At 34.1% G+C, this 21,237-nt stretch overlaps 1 protein-coding gene and 2 long non-coding RNA genes across 3 annotated transcripts; all 3 read right to left on the bottom strand.

Moving 5' to 3' along the window:
• Positions 1–285: 285 nt before the first annotated feature.
• On the bottom strand, positions 286–2,843 carry LOC111389584 (probable WRKY transcription factor 31). Its single transcript, XM_023014511.1, has 6 exons — positions 2,396–2,843; positions 2,151–2,249; positions 1,885–2,049; positions 1,493–1,795; positions 1,259–1,372; positions 286–1,160 (listed from the first exon to the last, which is right to left on the bottom strand). The coding sequence occupies exons 1-6, from the start codon at positions 2,675–2,677 to the stop codon at positions 513–515; spliced, it is 1,611 nt and encodes a 536-aa protein (XP_022870279.1). The 5' UTR covers positions 2,678–2,843; the 3' UTR covers positions 286–512.
• A 9,762-nt stretch (positions 2,844–12,605) lies between these two features.
• LOC111389602 lies at positions 12,606–15,604 on the bottom strand. The gene is made up of 4 exons (XR_002701755.1): positions 15,164–15,604; positions 14,840–14,998; positions 14,498–14,667; positions 12,606–14,200 (listed from the first exon to the last, which is right to left on the bottom strand). It is a non-coding gene; the product is annotated as an uncharacterized LOC111389602 (long non-coding RNA).
• Positions 15,605–16,437: 833 nt separating this feature from the next.
• LOC111389608 lies at positions 16,438–18,753 on the bottom strand. The gene is made up of 3 exons (XR_002701757.1): positions 18,552–18,753; positions 16,772–16,834; positions 16,438–16,666 (listed from the first exon to the last, which is right to left on the bottom strand). It is a non-coding gene; the product is annotated as an uncharacterized LOC111389608 (long non-coding RNA).
• Positions 18,754–21,237: the final 2,484 nt, after the last annotated feature.

The following is a 21,237-nucleotide window of genomic DNA, read 5'->3' as shown; positions in this document are numbered from 1 at the left end:
TGACTATATTAATCAGAATATACCTATCAAACGTTTGATTATTCTTCTGATCGTCTTGGATGTTTCCTCAAGTCTAAAATTGTCCACTCTTTTGTCGTTTTTTATTAGATAAAGATAAAGAAAAAAGGGTAAAACATATCAATTAATCTGTGTGTACAGACTAACTGTACATCTAGCTTCATTCAAAACATATGGTCCTTCCGTTGCAATTAACAAAAATTTACTTTAATCGCATTTCAAATATAAAAAAAAAAAAAAAAAAAAAAAAAAAAAAGCAATCAGCGCTTCTCTCTTTTGTTAATATTGGAATGACATTTATTCTGAATAAAACAATATAAAAAATGTAATTTTTGTGTACCATGAAATAAACCCTCCACCCCATTACAAAAATATATACGAAGATTTTAAATTCCTTCTGAACCCCCAAGAAAAGAAGAATTAATCAACAAAACTATTTGATACAAGTGTAAAAAAGCAGTTGCTAAAGACAAAGGAACTGGATCATGCTTCCATCAACTCCCTGAAAAACTGCTGGTCTTGTTGCTACTATTTGTGTTTACGTCGGTACTATTGTTGTTTGCCATCGTATTGTTATTGCCGCTACTTGGATTGGAGCCTCCGATGATGGAGGTGATGGCGGCGGCAAGGGCTGCAGTGAAATTAGGATCCGCGGTTATGGCAGCGGTGGCGGCACTGAGGGTTTCAGTGAAGGATGGGTGTTGCTGCTCCTCGTTTGGTAATGAAGCAGCTTCAATTCTGTCCCGAGACATCTGTAGCCCGGAAAATTTTGATTGGTTATACCCAAAAACTTGAGACATTTGCGGCGGTGGAGCCGCGGGAAAAGGGACTTGGAATTGGGTAGTGGGTGGCGGTCTTTGGAATTGCAAAGGGTTGGGTTGCTGCGTAAGGTCTAATGTGACTGTTGGAAATGGAGCCGAGGCTGAAATAGTAGCCATGTTTGATGAACATGGAAGAATGGTTCTTGCAAGAAAATTCGGATTCATTAACCCATCTGCGCTAGACATTGAGCCTGAAAGGAGCATACTAGCCGCGGCTGAAGTTGTTGACGCCATGGCCATGGCGGCCGGTGGAAGTGGATGATTGTGGGTTCCTTCGTAGGTTGTAATCAAGATTGATCTATCCTCAGCACACCTTTGAACCTGTAAATTACATGAATCATTTTAAAATTAAGCTAAAATGAATCATTGATGTATAAAATGATGAAATTTTTCAAGTATAAAAGCCGGGTTCAATTTACCTGTTTGCGCACTGGACAGCCTACTGCCATTGTGCAACGATAATAAGCTCGTGGACAAGGATTTCCTTTTGCCATCTTTTGTCCATATTTTCGCCATTGGCATCCATCCGAAATCTGATTGATCAAACATCTTGAGCGTTACTATCATAATTATTGAGATTATTCACAATTCAATTGGTAAAATTTGATGACTTGGACAAACTTATTTATATAAACTACGTGTTTGATGCATACCATAGGAGCTTCGGATCTTGCCCGAACTGAAACACGAGCTTTTCTCATCGTAGCCTCTGTGGGTTGATCAGCAGGCTTGAAGGGATTTAATTTGGGGGCCTTATTAGGAGCCCAATCTTCAGATGCTGGGCTCTCTTCCCTACCAATCATTTTCTTGTTTTGTGCCGGCGATCCAGATATAGTTCTTTCTTCTGATGAAGAATGAAATAATTCTGGATCACCTGGGGCCAACTCCAAGAACTGTCTTGGAACTATTGATCCTCTATTTTCTTGATTCTTATCTTCGAATTTTCCATCTACAGTCTGAATTATTGTAAAACATTAACATCTCATCAAACAAGTTTGACAAAGTTTAGCGATTTCAACAAGGCTTAAAAATAAAGAATTATTACCTGGTTTTCTAGTGAGCTTTCTGTTTCTGAATTCTTCTGATGTTGCATTAATGTGATAAGATGCATCTGCAACGTACTGTAATTGCTGGTGACCTGAGAAAGCATCCCTTTTAACTTCTGATTTTCAGCGTTCATTCTATCAAGTTCATCTTGCAATTCTGCTAGCTATATATCATACAAGTAAATAAAGAAAAATTCAGAAATCAAATTATCAAAAATTAATGAGCATTTTTTCAACAATTTCTCTAGAGAGCATGCATTCTCACCTCCTTTTTTGCTTTCTTATCTTTGATGTCAGATGAAATCCCATCATCTTTCGTTAATTGATCATTTCCATTGTTAACAGTAAGAAGTTGCAAACCAGTCTATATTAAAGAAAAAAATAACAATAAATACAAATATCTCCAGAATAATATATCAAGTATACATGTCATACATAGAACATATCAACACACACACACACACACACACATACATACAATTGTTGTATGTATAAGCAGATGCTACTTACGTTGACATTCAAATCCCTTGTAGCAGCTTCAACATCTTCCTTCTTCACTACAAAAGTATCGTTTGTAGACCTCCTCTTATCTGCAAAAAAGTCTACTTCACCTAAAAAGACCCGTTTATCATCGGCCGGCGGTGGAGCCACCCGCTCCTCCCTGCCATTTAGATTCACAGGAAACATAATTCCCGGGCTTTGATTCAACCTTGGGCTTAAATTAAATCCAAAAACAGGCTTATTAGTAAAAGGATCAGATTTTTCAACGGTGAGACCCCATCCCTTTTCCATAAATCAAGAAACAAAGAAGATGAGAATTATCAAGAAATTAAAATATTTTGAATAGTGTTCAGAAAATAATGAGAGTTGTTGACAAGAAAGAGACGGGATGTCAAGAGTCTGAGAAGTCTTTTACAACTGCAATTGGCAAGTGTATATAAAGGGGTAAGGTGAGGTTGGGGAATGAGAAACTACCGAAAGTTTTACGTAGACTGGAAATTTGTAGATTTGATGAATGTACGGTGAGAAAGCTTTGGGGATTGATTGATAGGGAAAATAACGTCAGGTGGTGCGTCAGGGTTGGTGCTAGAATTAAAATATGGGCCCCACTACTAGCAACTAGATTCACACCATGTTTGCCAAGTTAGAAGATTAAGCCCTGTTTATCACCTATTACTTGAAAAATTAAAAAGTTTTGAATTGTATATTTTTGAGAATGTGTAATTAAAAAATTTTAAAAAAGAAAATTATTTATTTATATGTAAAATATTTTATTATGTGAATGTAAAGTGAAAAATGATACTGTAACAAATAATTTAAAATTTTAAAGGATGCCAAAAAGACACTAAGTAAATTATTTTTTTATTTTTTCCAAACATATTTAGATCACTATTCTGGAAATTGATGAAAGGTCAAAGCAGCGGTGATAAAAAAAAATAAAAAATTAAACAAATCAAAATTTGTTCCTTTTTAGAAATCAATCAAACAGTTTTGCAGGGTTTTTAGAGTAAACTCAGTGTTTTGAAGGTGAACCAGTCATTTTTGAGGTTATTAGACCATCTTAAATTCCGCAATAAGATTTGCACCAAAATTAAAAACATCTGCAATCCATTACACCAAAAGTTGTAACAAATGAACAGTGTTTAATCTTTTTTTTTTCATTCTTAGTAATTTATTTATATGAAAATTTATTTATTTATTTAATCTACTACTTCATAAATTATTAAATAGATATGATGTAACACTATTTATTTGCACCATTTTGCAAAAAATTGGTGTTGGATTGCAGTGGGATTACACCAAATATTGGGTGCAAAATAGGGAATTTGGTGTAAGGGTTGGAGTTGCCCTTATTACGAGTTTTAATTTCTCAATTTCTTACATAACTCTGAATGAGATTGGTTTTCGATTTTTCTAAGTGAGCCAACTCGTTCAAATAAGTTGTTATCATTGATTTAGATATTATCCATTTTTTTGCTCAAGGAAAAAAAAAAGTGATTGGTTATATTTTATAAATTAGAATTTTAATTATTTTAATAACAAACTAAGCTCGTCTGGACTTCATTAAAATGAGATTTTGGGGAAAAATACATGTGAGATAATGATTTTTTGAAAACTGTGTTGTAAAAAATAAAGAAACGTTTAGAATTTACATGTAATATTATTTTATGAAAAAAATACAAGACTAAAAATAAATTTTGAAAAAATTGAGTCCAAACGAGGGTTAGAGTTATTTTTAAATTAAGTAAATTTTATCAAGAAAAAAAGTGATGTATTTTATCTATAAGTAAAGTAAATACTGTTCAGCTTAGCAAAACAAGCAATATGAGATGGATAAAGCTGAGAGCCTGTTTAGGAGTTATTTTTTCCTCCAAAAAATTAATTTTTTAATCGTTATTTCATTATTCCAACCGTCATATTTGACTTATTATCTTACAGGTAAACCCACTTTTTTCTTAACGGTAAAAAAATCAATTTTCAAAATCACTCTCAAACAGGCTCTGAATGTACACACCAAAGTGATATCCCCCATTCCCCCGTGTGGAGGGTCATGTGATGTAGTTTTCGAATTCAAAATCAATGGTGCAGATTAAGTCACTTTGGCTGAGGGATAATCATATGTATATAGCATCATTGATATGAGATGGCCGATAGCAGTTCCATCCAAACTTGGCCAAGACTGGCTTTGACTAAGTCTCTGTTTGATCCCCATTAAATTAAATTACATTACATTCCATTTTTCTCTCTCCTATTTTCAACCACACAATTTTTCATAGAATAATATTATACGTAAATCAAAAAAAATTTCTTCTTTTTCAACTACTCATTTTTCTAAAAAATACTATTTTTCTCATTTTCATTTTCAGGTAATGGTGATCAAATAGGGGCTAATTCCAAATACAGAAAACAGTGGGTCGGAATTAGTATATAGAAATCCACCGGCCCAACTTATGCGGCGCGGTCCACGTGATGAAATGAAAAGGTCAAAGAGAAAGTCAACAGATTTGACGGCCAGCTTTTTTGGGTGACTTAGTTGGGGGAGGGTACATCCTTTGGAAAACCGGAAATGTTCACAACAGATTTGAACCCTGTTTTTTTTTTTTTTTTTTTAATTCATATTTTTAATCATATATTTTTTTATAAAATAATATTACAAGTAAATTTAAATTTTTTGACCTATTTTTCAGTTACACGTTCTCCAATAATCACCATTTCGAAATACATTTTTCCTAAAAAGAATAGGGTCAAACAAATTTTGTCTATTTGCTAATTTCTATTTACTTAAAAGTTCTGCATAAAATTATAAAATGTGTGTATTCATCACGGTCTTTTAAGTACGCTCTTGTTGACTGTTGTAATTGTATATTGGTTAGAATTGGAGCGGGTCTTCGGCTAAGGACAACTTTGTCAAGGTGTAAAAGTTGGACACAAATACGGTAAAGATTAGACGACGACTGCAAATTTGAGTAATAACTATGTTAATAAGTCTCCTTTTTATGTTTTTTAATTTGTTATTAATTTACTATGATTAATGTTATTTTTAGTTTTAAGCCTGAGTTTTAAAAAATGAAAATAATAAATTTTATAAATCTCACAACACAGAACAAATCTTAAAAACAACTAATTCAATAATAATTTTTCTACTTTTTTTTCCTGTAATTAATACAATTTTCTCACAAAAGAAAATTATGGTTCAAATCATTTTTTTCAAAATTTTATTAATTTTCCAACACCTAACAAATATTGTTCTCCCAAATACTTCTTTTGAGCACCTTTAAATTCAAATGAGGCCTGCATGATTCGCTTCCTATTGACGTTCTCGCATTTCTGAATTACAAAGCCTACGGTGAAGCATTTTTATAAAGACGATTCTAACATATATGCGAAACTACACATTCATACCGAAAATCAATACAGTATGAATCCAAGAAAAATGGAGATTCGGCCTTTTTTTTATTTGAAAATATGCCGTCAAGATACAGCCGGTGAAACGAAAATTTGGATACTTATTTGAATCAATCTAATTTAAAATTTCACTTCAAAATTTTTTTTTTTTTTTTTTTTAATTCAAAACAAAGATTCTAACTAAGGGACTGTTTGATAAAGTTTTTTATATTAAGTACTTATAGGTTTGATCTGGTATTTCTCGCTTCTAAGAGAATAAAACATCGAATAAAATAATAAGTTCCAACAAGAATCAGACAAGTATTTGATAAAATTTAGTTTCAAAATTGTTTTAAAGTTTAGAAACAGCGTTTGAACGTATGATAAACAAAAATGATAGAAAAATATTTTTTTTAATATATAATGTATAATTTTTAGTTCATAATGTTAAGGCAAAACTTCATATAATTTAAAGTAGAAAATAATAAATAACACAAAAGTTTAAGCTATTCTTTTTAATCATGTTAACCATTTAAAAATGAAATCCTAATCAGAGTATCATGGTCCAAGGAGCTCACAAAAATAATTTTATCTGTCTAAAACTTAAGTGAACAACTAGATTTCAAAATTGACATTCTCCAACAAGTTATCATCATGCAAGAGCGTGTTACGGTAAAAATTTTCACCAATTAAAGAAGAAAACAATAAATTGTAGAAAATTTGGATTCAATGCTTAAAGATTAACCTAGTAAGTGGAGTAATCCAATTGCTTTCAGACATTTTATCTACACATATCTACCACGATGAATTATCTATCCATGTTTCTTCTTCAAATTAAAAAGAAGTACATTATTTATCAAGGCTTAACCATTTCATCGCGTCAAACTCTCCCTTAAGTGGGCACAACTACCTAGGCTCAACGATTGATTTTCCTGGCCATTGCCATTCAAATTAGGGTCCACCACTAGTTGTTGTTACTTTGAACATACAACCAACATAAAAAAACATATAAAGACTTAGATTACTCTCGTTATGTCTAATCCTACGAGCATGTCATGTGACATTCAGCTAAGCAAAGACATTGTAAGAGGTTATACAAGGTCCACACTCCACTTCACCTCACTCCCCCATATCTCCCTAAGGTGATTGGACCATTGGACGAGGTGATTGACACCTCGTATGAAGTTGTTGATCACCTTTCCAAGCACATATACCATTCCCTCTGAAAGTGTTTTTTCCAAGGTGATAGCACCTTGTCTAAGTGGTACTTTTGAGGCGAGGTGCCACCTCCTGCTATAGTGTATTTTTGAGTTGTTGATATCACCTATGAATGACATCTTTTAGAAGCATCACCTCATCTAAAAGGTACTCTATACAAAAATACTTTGTATATTTTGATTTGGTAGCCTCTAGCAAATACTTTTCAGTCTTTTTTTAGTTTAGGGTGACTACTTGTTAGCCTTCGGTCAGACAGCTACATGCCTCGATAGCTAAAATTGATACATTTGAGCTTGACTATTGAGATTTTTGGATAAGGTCACATGTCAAGCATCTAATGGACATCACTTATTCTCAACTATAAATGTTCAAACATAGTGACGTCCAAATGTAATTGTAATTTGGTAATTCACGCTAAATGTTAGTCAAATCCCCTCTCACTCATCTCTCTTGCATTCATTGTTTTCTATTTCAATAGTTGGCTTAATTGTCGAGTGCAAAAATTTGTCAGACTTTTTTCTAGGACGATAATATTTGCACTCTAATAGTGCGTTTCAACATGCGGATGATACCTAAGTAGACGGGAGGTGGTCGAAATTCTATTGACTGTTTCATCAAACGTATTTTGAGGTGAACACCTCTCCACACAATTAACCATCTCAAATGTAACCTCGATACTTAAAGCATAAATACTCAAAGACAAACAAGATGATAAACTATTATAACTTGAATTTTTTGCTCTTTCTAATACTATCCAATTAATCTTTTCAAACCTCACCTGAAGGTAGGTGATTGACTCCTTTTTCTCAAAGTGACCTCAAAGACACGTTTTTCTTCCTAATTAACGCGCACGACCCCACCAAATTGATTAGGGCCCATTTCTTTGGTCTCCCTTTGCAGCTATTATACATGACTTTCTTGGTCCATTGTCCCTTTCCTCTTTCTTCGCCGACTATAGCATTAAAGTGTGCAAATAGGAAAAAATGAAAAAGAAAAATGGGAAGGAGAATTCAGTGTACCATTTTTCCTGAAAAGTCAGATAAAATGGACAACGTGTGAAGGAAATGTTACATGGTTGAATTTTTTTTGGAATATGTGAACTTTTAAATATTAAATAATGTAGCCAAAGCTTTTCAAATTAGTTGATAAATTGAAAGGAAAATCTTAATGAAGTTGTCTGAAAATTACTCATTTGACTTGTAATTTTTTTATATATATTAAAAAATATATATTGGCGAGATTTTCCATTAATGTATAGTCCAATTAACTGATATATGTATACGTGGTTAATTAAAATTAGTCATTGAATATAAATAAGAAGACCTAGACTAGCCTTAGAATAGTAGGCACGTGCCCACTTCCTTAAGTGAGTCTAGGGAAGAACCAAAATTATTGTAAGCATAGGGATCCATTGCAAAAGCCAATCTTGCGGGTCTGATCACTGATGAGCAATCAGTTCACAAAATACTTGACACCAAAAAAGTCAATTACAACAATAAAAGTTTTCGGCGTCCAACTAATCCGTGACAAAGCATTGTGTTTTCCGTGAAATAAATTCATCAATTTTTTATTTTTATTTTTTCATTTTTCCGATTAACTTCACGGGTTAAGATATTAGGTGCCACCTAAATCCAACCAAATATCAACCTTAACCAATTATTCAAATTGATAATTGGAACTCAGTAGTTCAAATGATTATATGTGTTTTATGCATAATTGACTATCATAATTAAGTTCATTTTGGTGAAAATTAAAATCAGATTTTTTTAGTAGATTTTAATAAAAGTTGATGAAATGTCTGATTGAAAAATTGTAGGTTTCATAAAATATATAATTAAAATTAGTTGTTAACATTGATTTAGATTAAAATTTAAATTTAAATTTTTAATAAATTTTAATAAAAATTGATGAAATGTATAATTATAAATTATAAATTCTATTAAACAATTTCATAAAGTGATGGCATCGTCAAATAAAAGACAAATCATGTGTGCAGACAAAAGGAGAGTTTACTAAGATTTTTACATTGAAAAAACCCAACTTCCACGTGGATTATCTCCCATGACGTAGAAAAATGGTGCATGGTTAGGTTTAATTGGACCATTGGGATTTAAGAGAAGAAGCGGCCTTTTGAATTGAATTTTGCGGTGGCATTGAAATATCGACACAAACAGTACGTGCGGTTAAATCCTACTCCCAACCAATATTTTTGCTCTTATGTCAATTTTCAAACAATTTTAATATAAAAATTTGAAAATCACTTATAAAAAGACAAATTATAAGTCATAGAGGGACACCGTTTTCAATATAGTTTAAGATTAATATATATGTCATTTCTTATCTGCTTGCTCATTATATTGTTATCCGTAGTAAAAGATCAAATATACTCTTATTATTCACATTAATTTTAGTCTAAACCACTGTATTCTTGGATATAATTATTTTTATTCAAATATTTAATTGCGATCAATTTATGATTTAACTATGAAATCCCCAAAAAAAAAAATATTAAAGAAAAAACTTAAAATAAAAATGAACTTGAATCATTTCTAATTAATAACTTAAAATTTTATGTAATACCCCTGAATATGCTATTTGAACATGCATAGATATTGATTTGAATTCACGTCATGCACATTTAAAAAAATTGTACATATATGGATCAAATAGTATGTTTCAGAGTAAAATATAAATAAAAGTATCTACACGAAACTAAAATTTTGCCCATCGGCATAAGAATTTGATTTTAATAATAGACTTTTTGCCATTTTACAAGTTACAACTCGGACTGTTTATTATTGACAAGCCAAACTTTGATTAATTATTTGTCAAAAAAACGTTTCTTCTAGTTGATACCAAGTTCAAAACGATTTCTGCATATTTCAAACTCTCTTTAAGACAGAAAATTGGCAGCATGTGGAATATTATGAAAGAGATCCAGCTATCATTTTCAACCTACCGGGTAAGTTTGGCAACATAATTTTATATTTTGACCAAGAAATTGAGTTGGTTTTTGACAAATAATTAGGCTACAAGTTCCAAACTATGGATCAAATGTTATATATTTATGGTATAAATATAAAATGTGAAAGAAATAATCAAATTAGATAAAGTGCCAAAGTGGTGGGAAATGTGACATTTGTGTGGGACGTCAGGGGTTCGAATTACTCCCCACGCAGGTATTAAAATGTCTTGATTGGGGCCTTGGGCTTCCTTGACTAAAATAAATATTTTTTTCTTTATTATTTAATGGGTAAAATTAGACAGTATTTTATGACTGTTTGTTTTTATAACAACTCACTAACTGCCATTAAAACACCCACTACTCAGTCATTAAAATTTTGCATTAACATGGTGAAGACTATTACTACCATCTTGCCTATATAAACCCATATCTCGTTTTGGGAAAAGACACACAAAAAGAAAATAGATAAATCATCTTGCATCAATCACTCTTTTCATATTGTGAATTTCTTATATTCGGGTTTTTATATCTATTCTGGAGTACAATTAAGAGTTCTAGAAAAATCATTCGTGATTGCTGCACAAGTGGTTTACGATCGTTGTATTCTGGGAGTGATTGTCCACGGAGGTCGCAGCAATTATTGACGGGCAATTTCACTTTAGGACATCGTACTGTCACGAGACTCGATCGGACGATAAGTTTTATATTTCTGCATTATATTGTTCAGATTGCTACTGCAGCTAATTAATTTGTTCCAACAATTTAAGATATGTATGAGATTGTTGACAAGTAATAGTAAAAAACGAGTTTAAAATATCTTTTCCGCGAGAAATAGAGTTTAATTATATCATGAACAAATAGGAAGGTAACAAAATTAATTTATGAGTTGAATGGTTTGTATTAACTACTAACGATTATAATAATTTCTAATTAAATGAACATGAATATGATTTTTTAAAAGGCATTAGTTCACTAGATTACTTATTATGATTGCACAAGGCAAAAACAATTATTCCTAATGTCTATTGTACCTTATATCGATATGCTAAAACCATTTCGAACTTTCCAAAAATAAAATAGATTACATATTATCTAAATGGTAATCAGGCATCCGTATAAATATCATAAACATGATATCAATCAATCAACACAAATCATACTTAAAAGAAGAGGTCTTCAAATTAAAAAGGATTAATTAACGATTTACAACATCATCACAACACTAAATGAATTTAGCCTAACATACTAAACATGCAAAAATAACTAAAATTTGATGATTGATCACTCGGAAAATATAATTGCAAAGAAGAGAAAATGAATCAATTTCGCCTCCGTTGAATTTCTTTGATTGAGTTTTCACTTAATTTCAGATATTTATTTTTATTTATATATTTTTTTTGCTTTTGATCTTCAATTTCGAGCCACAAATCTTTAACAATGAGACATTGATAAAAATTGTCGTATCACACGAAATATATAATTAAAATTAAGGTTTAGTTAAAAATTTGATAGAACTTCCGCACTTAGTCGGTATCATTGGACCCCTGGGAGATCTTAGGAAGTTGAATTCTAGAAGTATACACGGGTAGTTGGTCTAAAGATGAGACACTCTTCACACACTAATCAAACTTGAGGGACCACTGGGGAAAATTCTATGTTTTTCTACACAATTTCCAGCGTACTTACTGATCAGGCAGCCTTCTAGACCAGAAGACAAACTATTTTAGATTTTTACTTTCTAGGCATTGGTATTTATATTGTCGGGAAATTTTGTAGAAAAACTTGCCAGAAAAATAACTGAATTTTACGAGGCGAGAAAATAAGTTGGGACTCGGTGAAGAATGCTTCCTTTATCAATTTGAGTGACATTTCTGCAAGCGGAGCAAGGAAAAAAACAAGCCAAAAGCTGTGAGCTAATTAACATGAAAATTTATATATTATCTCCATTCTCCATTAACCTGAGAAAATTTATATAAAGCCTCGGCAAAGAATCTAATATAAAATCCAAAGAGGACTTAGTCAACTTGAGGATTGAAGGAGCATCCTCAGAAAACACATTACAGGTAGGATAAATAAGTTAAAGAACTCATCGTTGACTGCATAAGAAAAATTAGATTGGAGATTGGAAGAATGTCTCCTACAAATACAAAACCTGTTAAGATCGGGATTTCATTTTAAAAGGTTAACCTTATTAAAAGCAGCCCAAAATCTTATAGGTTGGTCTATGTTTTTTAACTTTATTTGATGTGAGATTATATTTCTTAACATCCCCAGCAAGATGGTGGTTCGTTTGTGTTTGCTCATTTTTTATTTTTAATCCAATCGAATTGCTCGTTTAAGTTTTATGACTTTGATACCATGTTAAGACTTGAGATTTCATCTTAAAAGATCAACCTCGTTAAGAGCCAAGAGGAATAAACCCAAAATCTTATAAGTTGATTTATGTTTTTCATTTTTATTCGATGTGAGATTATATCCTTTAACAAAACCAACAAGGGAGATAAGCAAAGGCCAGCCATCGTGGCAGAGAAAGTTTCTCGGCCTATGAATTTAAAATCTTTGACAATTATTTTGGCAAATTGATCGGCTGGTTCTTGTTATCAAGGTTGCAAGCTTCTGCTAGCATGTAAACTTGAATTCAGCTGTCTTATTTCACAAGTTACCATTGGATAGTACGAAACAATTTGTATTGATAGGTTTGCGTACATTCCATATATAAATAATAGGCTATTACAAGATTGATCTAAGTGAATTAGTTTTGTATGTATAAACAATCAACAACAAAACCCATCTCAATATTGAGAACTGCCTCATTATGAACACATCGTCTGTCTCTCACCACACAACAAATCCTTCAAAAAACCTTTTCCTTCTCAGTAGGCACGGATAAATTACAAGGTGTCAATTGACTAGTATATTGCATTCTTGATGTTCTTTATTTAACCTCAAGGAATCGTATGCATATAAACTTGTTCCTGCTGTTCTTAATTCAACATCAAGAAAGGCATATCTGCACCAGCTGTCAAATGCTGGCTGAGGGACTATTGCAGACCCACCTTGATGTTCTGCGCATCCAAGAGAACGTTCAGAATTTTACCCAGCACGAATATGCGCTTTTTGATGCTTTTACCAGACATAAACTTGGACAGTTTAGAATCAAGTGAAGCTAGTCTAAAAGCATCTTCCTCGGTGCATGCTTCTTCGACCTGTATGGTACCTCTTGTCTTACCGTTTATCTGAACTAGTAAAACTACAGTGGACTCCTTTAAGTAAGCAGGATTAGCCTGTAATAAGTAGATGTCAGAGACCCACAATGACTAATTCTTAAAAATGTATTGTCACAACTCGGAGAGATTCTTCATTTTTCGTCAGAGAAACTATCCAGCCTTTTTTCTGAATACAGTGATCATAAGTAGTCAAAAGTAGAAAGCACCATCTGATTTTAATAACTTTAGAATCTATTAACATATGATTATTTTATCAACAGCTTCTTTTTAATGTTCCCCACTGACTTTTAGGTAAATGTACCAAACAATTCATGCAGTCTGCACTGGATTGGAAACAACAGAAGTTAGTCCATACAACAGAGACCACCATAGAAATACATCGCGCTAGCCTAGCCAGAGGACACCTGCCAAGGGAGTAGGCGGGCTAAATTAGTAGGAAATGCACATTCATGCCTCGGGGAAAGGCTCATATGCCAGTGACATTGAGTGTCCTAAATGGGACCAGAGCTCTTCCGCCACATGAGATGCATAGGGTGAGAGCAGTAAGAAAAATGTTTCGACAATTGACTTTGGAAGCTCTTCCCACTAAAAACAGGAAAATACACTGTCAAATCATAAAAGAACTAGCCAAGCTCAACAGTCACAGTTTTACTTTTATGAAGACAAACACTAAAAGGTCTTTTAACCAATTTCTTCCTCCAATATGATAACATTGGGAAATATGGTAGAAGTGTCTTCAGAGCATAACATAAGCCCTCCTATTCTTTCCTACCCTTTTACTCACCGCTACAATGGGTTTCTGGACCCTTTTCTTCCACTTATTCATGGATGCCTGTCATACACTTTCTATGGATGTGGGCATGCTGTATCATCATGATAAGTACAGAAAACTAATTCAAGTGCGTACATGTGGCGGGGCGCGTCTGAGAGAGAGTGAGAGACCTTATATGCAGCATTGATGAACTCCATCATCGCAGAAATTCCAGTGTTGAACTGTATTCCTTCAATTTCTTCTGTCACCTACCATAGTAAACCAATTCAGCAATCAAAATGCATATGTCAAACTGGAAGACACCTTATTTCATGAACACGATAGAGCATTTGAGGGGAAGTCCAAATGCTTTCACTTCATGGTCTCAAATGAACCGTCTAAATCTCCTAGTTATATCAAAGGTAAAAGACTAAGGATAATTTAAAAGTTGTAGACACCAGTGCACATCAGATATATTACACTTCCATTATCATTAGTATCTCTTTTTGGTTGGATGGCAAGAATGGATGTAGGCCATGAACACTTCAATGAAATACCAGTATTACCTTGTCGATGCATCTATGAGACCATGAAGACACCGAAGTTGTTCCATAGAAGGTTTTTCATCAAGGTTAATTGTTCCATCTTTAATAGGTGAACCGACAATCAATCTCCACACTCTTGCCAAAAAACGATGAACACTTCAATAACACTAGCACTCCAGATTTTGGAGTCTCTGGGATCATATATATTGGGAAAACAATGTTATCAAAGGAAATTAAGTACTGAATTAAAGTGCAGGATTTTATCTTTTGTGAGCATAGAAAAAATTGAAGCATTAGTTCCCTACCCCCACCTCACAAAGGAAAGAAAAATACTAAGACAATACAAAGGATAAAGGAACCTACCGAAATTGGCCCATAAACATTTCATATAAACAAAGAGAATCTGCACCATACTCCAAAACAACATCGTCAGGATTTATGACATTTCCGGGACTTTTACTCATCTTGTGAGCAATATTGGGATGGTTTTTCTAGCACATAAGAATCACCAGAATTCTTGACCTAGTTCAGAACAGAACACGAATTAAAAGAAATAAACATGATTCAAAATTAACTATAGAATTCTATGAGAAGAAGCGAAAGGAATAAAAAGAAAATGGTTCTCATCTCCACAATATTTGGCAAAAGACATCATAACAAACGAGGACAGTGAAAGTTGCAACATACCTTCTCCTCGGCTATTCTTTCGTGGCCATTTATTGAACCCGCCATCTCGGCCATTAAAAATATGCAGTTTCCAAAGGACATCATGTCTACATGATCGAGCAATTTATACTAACCACCCAAGGATAATTCCTTGGTTGATGACACAGTTAAAGGGTTCCTTTGTTGACACAACACCAACGTCATAAAGGAACTGAAGCAAAACATTAACAATTGATCGAGTTAAAAGTACTGCAAAAAAAAGAAAGCAATTGCATATGTTTGCCCCTTGAAGATTTTTGAGAGTGCTTTTATGAACATTCAATAGCCAATGCCTGAATGATAGAATACTTCTGATTTAGGAAGAGCTTTAAGATTTTAGGTTTTAGCTAGGTCTGCTACTCTGCCTCCAGAAGGTCCATGAATTACGGCCTTGAGAAATACGAGACCAAGGCGATAAATTGATAAGAAACTCTTAAATATAAATAAAATGAATACTTATAAGATAAATAACTTATTTATAACTTTCATAAAAATTAATTTATAAATTTTAAAGAAATTTTATAAGCTTAACAAAAAATTATATTGAAGATTTCCTTAATTTTTATTAGATTGATTCGTTTTTCTAGATTTTGGTATGTATGAAAAAAGAAAGAAGGGATATAAAACTAGGTAATAGTTTAATTATAGATCTATTTTACTCATTAAACCAAGAATGTAAGTTAAGTGTCCAAATATTTTGGGCCTTTTATTTAGTCGCATTGTGTTGTTTTGTTGTTGGTTTTTAAAGGATAACAAGGCTCGATTCAAAAAAGTAAAGGAAAACTTTTGTTAGACTTTTGAGATTTAAGGTCCGTTTGCTACCCATTTTTTTAAAAATCATTTTTTTCTCTCTTCTTTTCAACCATATATTCTTTATTAAAATAATATTACACGTAAATCAAAAACTTTTCCTTATCTTTCAACCACACATTTCTCATCAATTTACAATTCTAAAATGTATTTTTACATGAAAATGGATATCATACAACCCCTTAAATTTTTTTTAGACCCATTATATCTTCAGGTCCAAGGCAACAGCCTAATTTGTCTTGGGCCATGGCCGGGCTTGCCATGAGTAAGTAGGTTCTGTAACCCTTTAGCTTGGCTCAAAGTTGTGTTAAGCTGAGAATCTACATTTTTTTTTCTTGTCTTTTTTTAATGTCCCCTCTTGTTAACCATTTGCATCATGAAAGCTATAGTTAATGGATCAAGAACAATCCAAGCATTGGCTTTACTATGAGATGGGCCAAGAATTTTTATACCCAAAAAAAAAAAAAGTTCAAATGGCGAGAGTGACAATAACAACAGGTGAAACAATTCAACAAAAGGTGCATGAGCTAATAGGAAAAACTACAAGCTCCAGGCTTCCCCATTTATTGAACGGCCTAATATGGAGTACAAACCTTGTGCCAGAATCTAGCATACAATAAACGAAGTACAGCATGTTCAGCAGCACCAATATACACATCAACTGGGCTCCAATACCTGCAGGTAAAGAGATTATGTGACTGGCAGAACACGGTATAACCAAAGCTCATCAGTCACCAGGATGCAACAAAATGGAAATCTACTGTTATGGATTAAACTCACATTTCTTTTTCCTTGTCCACCAATTCTTTGGAATTCTTAGGGTCTATAAACCTTAGATAGTACCTGAATATTAATCAAAACAAACTCCATATGATATATGAAATATAAAGCATACTTTTTACAATGTGCAGAATTTTGTAAATACTTAGTAGAAAACTAATATAGAAATGATTACATCGACGAACAAAAGTTAGAAGAATCATTAGCTTGTCATTTTAAGTCAAACCAATCATGCCATCTCAATTATTAAGACATGCTCGGTTAAAATGTGCTTAACATCTTATATTATGAAGCCTAGTGATGTAGCCCAAAAATTATTTACCCGGATTGGACCATATGGTGGAATGTGACTTGGTTTGGCCTTTGTGCTTAATCTGGCATTTACTTAAAACCCGACTCCATTGGACGGCAAATATGATGACACCTGTTGCTGGCTGAACTGTTGGATGCATTATGATCTTTTATATTCCAAGTCTCTTTCACTTTTGGGGTTCACGATTATTCTAAGTTTCTGTCTCTATTCGTCTCTATGATTTTTCTCTCTAAAAATCCTTGGTTTTCATTTGTAATCTTGATTCTTCTGGTATTCATGGTGATGTCCAGTGTAGATTACGTTATGGTTAGAGTTTTATTGTTCTTTGGTGAACTGTACTCTTGGTTACTTGGTGTAATCTGTAAATGAGAGAAAAGAGTGAGAGTATTTCCATTTTCTTGGCGTCGACAGCCAAAGGTCCTTGCACAGTCTAGAACCATTGCTTTGTCTTTTGATAATTTGCCTCCTTCTACTTCACAACTTATCATTTCTATTATTTTTAAGAACTGGAAAAAAATTGCAAGAAAGGTGAGCTCGCATAAGATTAAAAATGTGATATAGAAAAAGAAATAGAAGTGAATAAACATATAAGAACGGTGGGTGAAAACAACTCCCAAAATAAATTATCTATACATTCTTAGATAGATTTCACTTCAAATAACTTCACTTTTTTTGGACATTGTTAAACCATTCGATTACCATAGCCTTCCCTTTATCAGAGATCATACCACAAATCAAGTAACAAATCATAACAAAAATAATTAGGCAAGATTCAAGGGTGTAACGATCAGTCAATTACAAGAATCAAGCCTTGCATCAGTCACCACCAATATCACAACCACAATTTTAGCTAGCTTCCCTAGAACAATATTGCCTTTTTAAAATAGTTTTGCAATCTTTGTATATATAGAGCATATAATTCTTCAATAAAAAAATCACTACTATATTGTAATTCATTTTATCAATATACAGTTAAGATTAAAGTTCCATCATGGTATCAAGAGCAGTCCCCTCCAACGAGAATTCGATCCTCACTTCCCACACTCCAATCTCAACACCACCATCCCCAATCGAAACCCTCTTGATTGCCCTAAACATCTCTGCTCAACTAAATGGCAAGCTCACCTCTTCCACTTTTCCTTAGTGGCGTTCACAGTTTGAGGCCCTTCTGATCGGATATAATCTTTTAGATTATGTGACTGGTGATCACACCTGTCCTATAGCCAATGCCAATCCCGGATCATCTCTTCAAAAAGCCTACTGGGTCAGACAGGATAAAATGATCCTTAGTGCCATCCTAGCTTCTACCACTACCACAATCACCCCATTTATCTCAGCTGCCAAAACTTCAAAGGAAGCATGGCAAAAGTTACATTGTATGTACGCCACCAAGTCTTGCACCAGAGCTATGCAACTCAAAGAAGAGCTTACTTTAATTAAGAGAGACAATAAAACCATTCAACTCACCTTCATAAGGTTAAGCCTCTTGCAGACGAAATTGCCCTAATTGATCATCCGATCTCTGCTGATGATCTCACTCTCTATATTCTCCATGGCTTGGGGTCCAATTACCGTGAAATTGTTGCACAAATCCGAGCCCGAGCAAAATCCCTCACATTCGAGGAGCTCCACGACCTGTTCGTAGGTCATGAGGCATATTTACACCGTCTTGAAGCCACCACACAGCAACTGGTGCCTATCGCGAATTTCTCCAACCGATTTGGTGGACTCACTCTGGTACAACCCGTTCGAATGGCACCAATGCATCTCGCGGCTTCAATAAACCTATAGAAAATAGAAGTCCTAACGAGCCAAGAGACATCAATCGACCCAACTATGGAGGGAAGCCCACAGGTCAGCACCGTCATTAGCGTAAGTGTCAATGGTATGAACAACTGGGCCATATTGCAAATAGTGTCCAAGAGTCTATTTTTCAGAGCCCACTACCAACTCTGTTTCAACCACCCATCAAAAGGACACCAAATGGTTAATTAATTCCGTTGCATCTCATAATATTGCAAGTGATTTGGCGAATTTATCCATTCACACGGAATATGATGGCACAAATGAAGTTGTAATCGGTGATGGTTCAAATTTGCGTGTCTCACATATTTGTTCTTTGGTATTTCATTCTTCAACATGCACCTTCAAATTAGATGATACCCTTTGTGTTCCAAGAATTCGTAAAAATTTAGTTTCCGTCCATCACTTTACTCTACCCAAAATCATGTTTTTCTTGAATTTCACCCATCTTACTTTCTTGTCAAGGATCGTATCAAGGGGGCAATACTTCTCAAAGGTGCATGTGACAATGGTGTGTACACACTTCCAAACTCATTGGTGGACTCATCTTCAAAAAAGGTTGCAAATGTGCATGAGATGACGTCTATTGACGGGTGGCACAAGCAACTTGGACATTTGTCTTCAAAAATTGTCAATTATCTTATTAATGTCTTTTCTCTTCCAGTAAAAAAAGAACGTCAAGTGTCAAATCTTTGTACTTCTTGTTTTATCAATAAAGCGCATCAACAACCTTTCCATTCAACTACTCTTCAAAGTCATGCTCTTCTTGATCCCATTTACACTGATGTTGGGGGTCCTTCACATATTGTTGGTCTCGATGGTTCGCACTACTACTTAATTTTGGTTGATCACTTTACCAAATATATATGGTTTTATCCTATGGCAACCAAATCAAATGTACATAGCATATTTCCTCAATTTAAGCATCTTGTTGAAAACCTTTTCCAAACAAAATTAAAAAGTGTTTATTCCGACAACGGTGGTGAGTTTGTGGCTCTTAAAAATTACTTTTCTATTCGTGGAATTAGTCACTACACCACCGCTCCTCACACTTCCCAACAAAATGGCGTTGCTGGGTGCCTCTATCAACATCTTGTGAAAACTGGACTTACTCTATTAAAAGATGCCTCTCTCGTACTACCTTATTGGCCACACGCATTTCAAACCACTGTTTACTTCATTAATCGACAGCCAACTCCTCTTTTACATATAAATCCCCCTTTGAAAAATTGTTTAATCGACCATCAAATTATCTTAAATTAAGAAAATTTGGTTGTTTGTGTTTTCCCCTAACCTGGCCTTACAACAATCATAAACTCTAGCCCAAATCAAGTCCTTCTGTCTTTTTAGGCTACTCTCAAACCCAAAGTGCGTATCAATGCATGGACTTAGCCACAAAATGTGTCTATCTCTCGCGTCATGTCATCTTCCACGAAACACACACTCTTTTCAACACCTTCCTTGCACCTCATGTCGACATCTCCTCCCCAACGTCAACGTTCCCCATCTCGCCGCTTCAACTACCGCAACCGCCACTAGTGAGAATGGCTCGTACACATGTTTCCACATCACCACCAAGTTTTTCCCTCAATCTCTCATCTCCTCATTTACCTACCCGCATTTATATTCACTCTAACATCACAATCAACTTGTACCTAATCTCCCAATCTAACGGATACACAAACCCAAATAGAATCCCTCAATCTCGAATCCCCATCTGAACCTATAGGAATTTAGCAACCAAGTGAACTAAGCCCAACCCATTCCATGACTACCCCTTCAATGAACAACAATCATAAGCCAAAACAACTACATTCAATTACCAAACACCCAATTCCACCCACCATTGAACTAAGTTGTGTGAGTCACGCCCTCCGTGATCTTAAATGGAAAAGTGCCATATCTGATGAGCTCACAGCTCTAATGAGACAACACATGGGAATTAGTTCCCCCACCACTTCACTGCAAACTAGTGGGTTGCAAATGGGTATTCAGGGTGAAAAGAAATTTTGATGGGTTTGTTGATCATTTTAAAGCTAGATTGGTTGCCAAAGGTTTCAATCAACGACCTAGGTTGGATTATAAGAAAACTTTCAGTTCAATTGTAAAACGAGCCACCATTAGAATAGTTCTAACCATTGCTATGATGCAAGGCTGGACCTTAAGACAACTAGATGTCAACAATGCTTTCTTGCATGGAAAATTGCATGAAACAGTGTATATGCTTCAACCACTGAGCTTCAAATATTTATCAAAACCCATGTTTGTAGGTTACAAAAGACCATCTACAGTCTCAAACAAGCTCCAAGGGAATGGTACTCGGCTCTAAATGAAAAGATTTTGGAATTTG

The sequence above is a fragment of the Olea europaea genome, unplaced genomic scaffold (assembly GCF_002742605.1).
Source record: "Olea europaea var. sylvestris unplaced genomic scaffold, O_europaea_v1 scaffold601, whole genome shotgun sequence".
Taxonomy (NCBI): Eukaryota; Viridiplantae; Streptophyta; class Magnoliopsida; order Lamiales; family Oleaceae; genus Olea; species Olea europaea.
This window is presented reverse-complemented; position numbering and strand designations above follow the sequence as displayed.

Bases quoted from the DNA above. Each gene is read 5' to 3' on its own strand.
- LOC111389584 (XM_023014511.1), bottom strand. From the start codon at position 2,677: ATGGAAAAGGGATGGGGTCTCACCGTTGAAAAATCTGATCCTTTTACT. The intron at 1,796-1,884 runs GTAATAATTCTT...ACAATAATTCAG, and splicing joins AAAGCTCACTAGAAAACCAG to ACTGTAGATGGAAAATTCGA. The intron at 1,373-1,492 runs GTATGCATCAAA...TTGATCAATCAG, and splicing joins CAAGATCCGAAGCTCCTATG to ATTTCGGATGGATGCCAATG.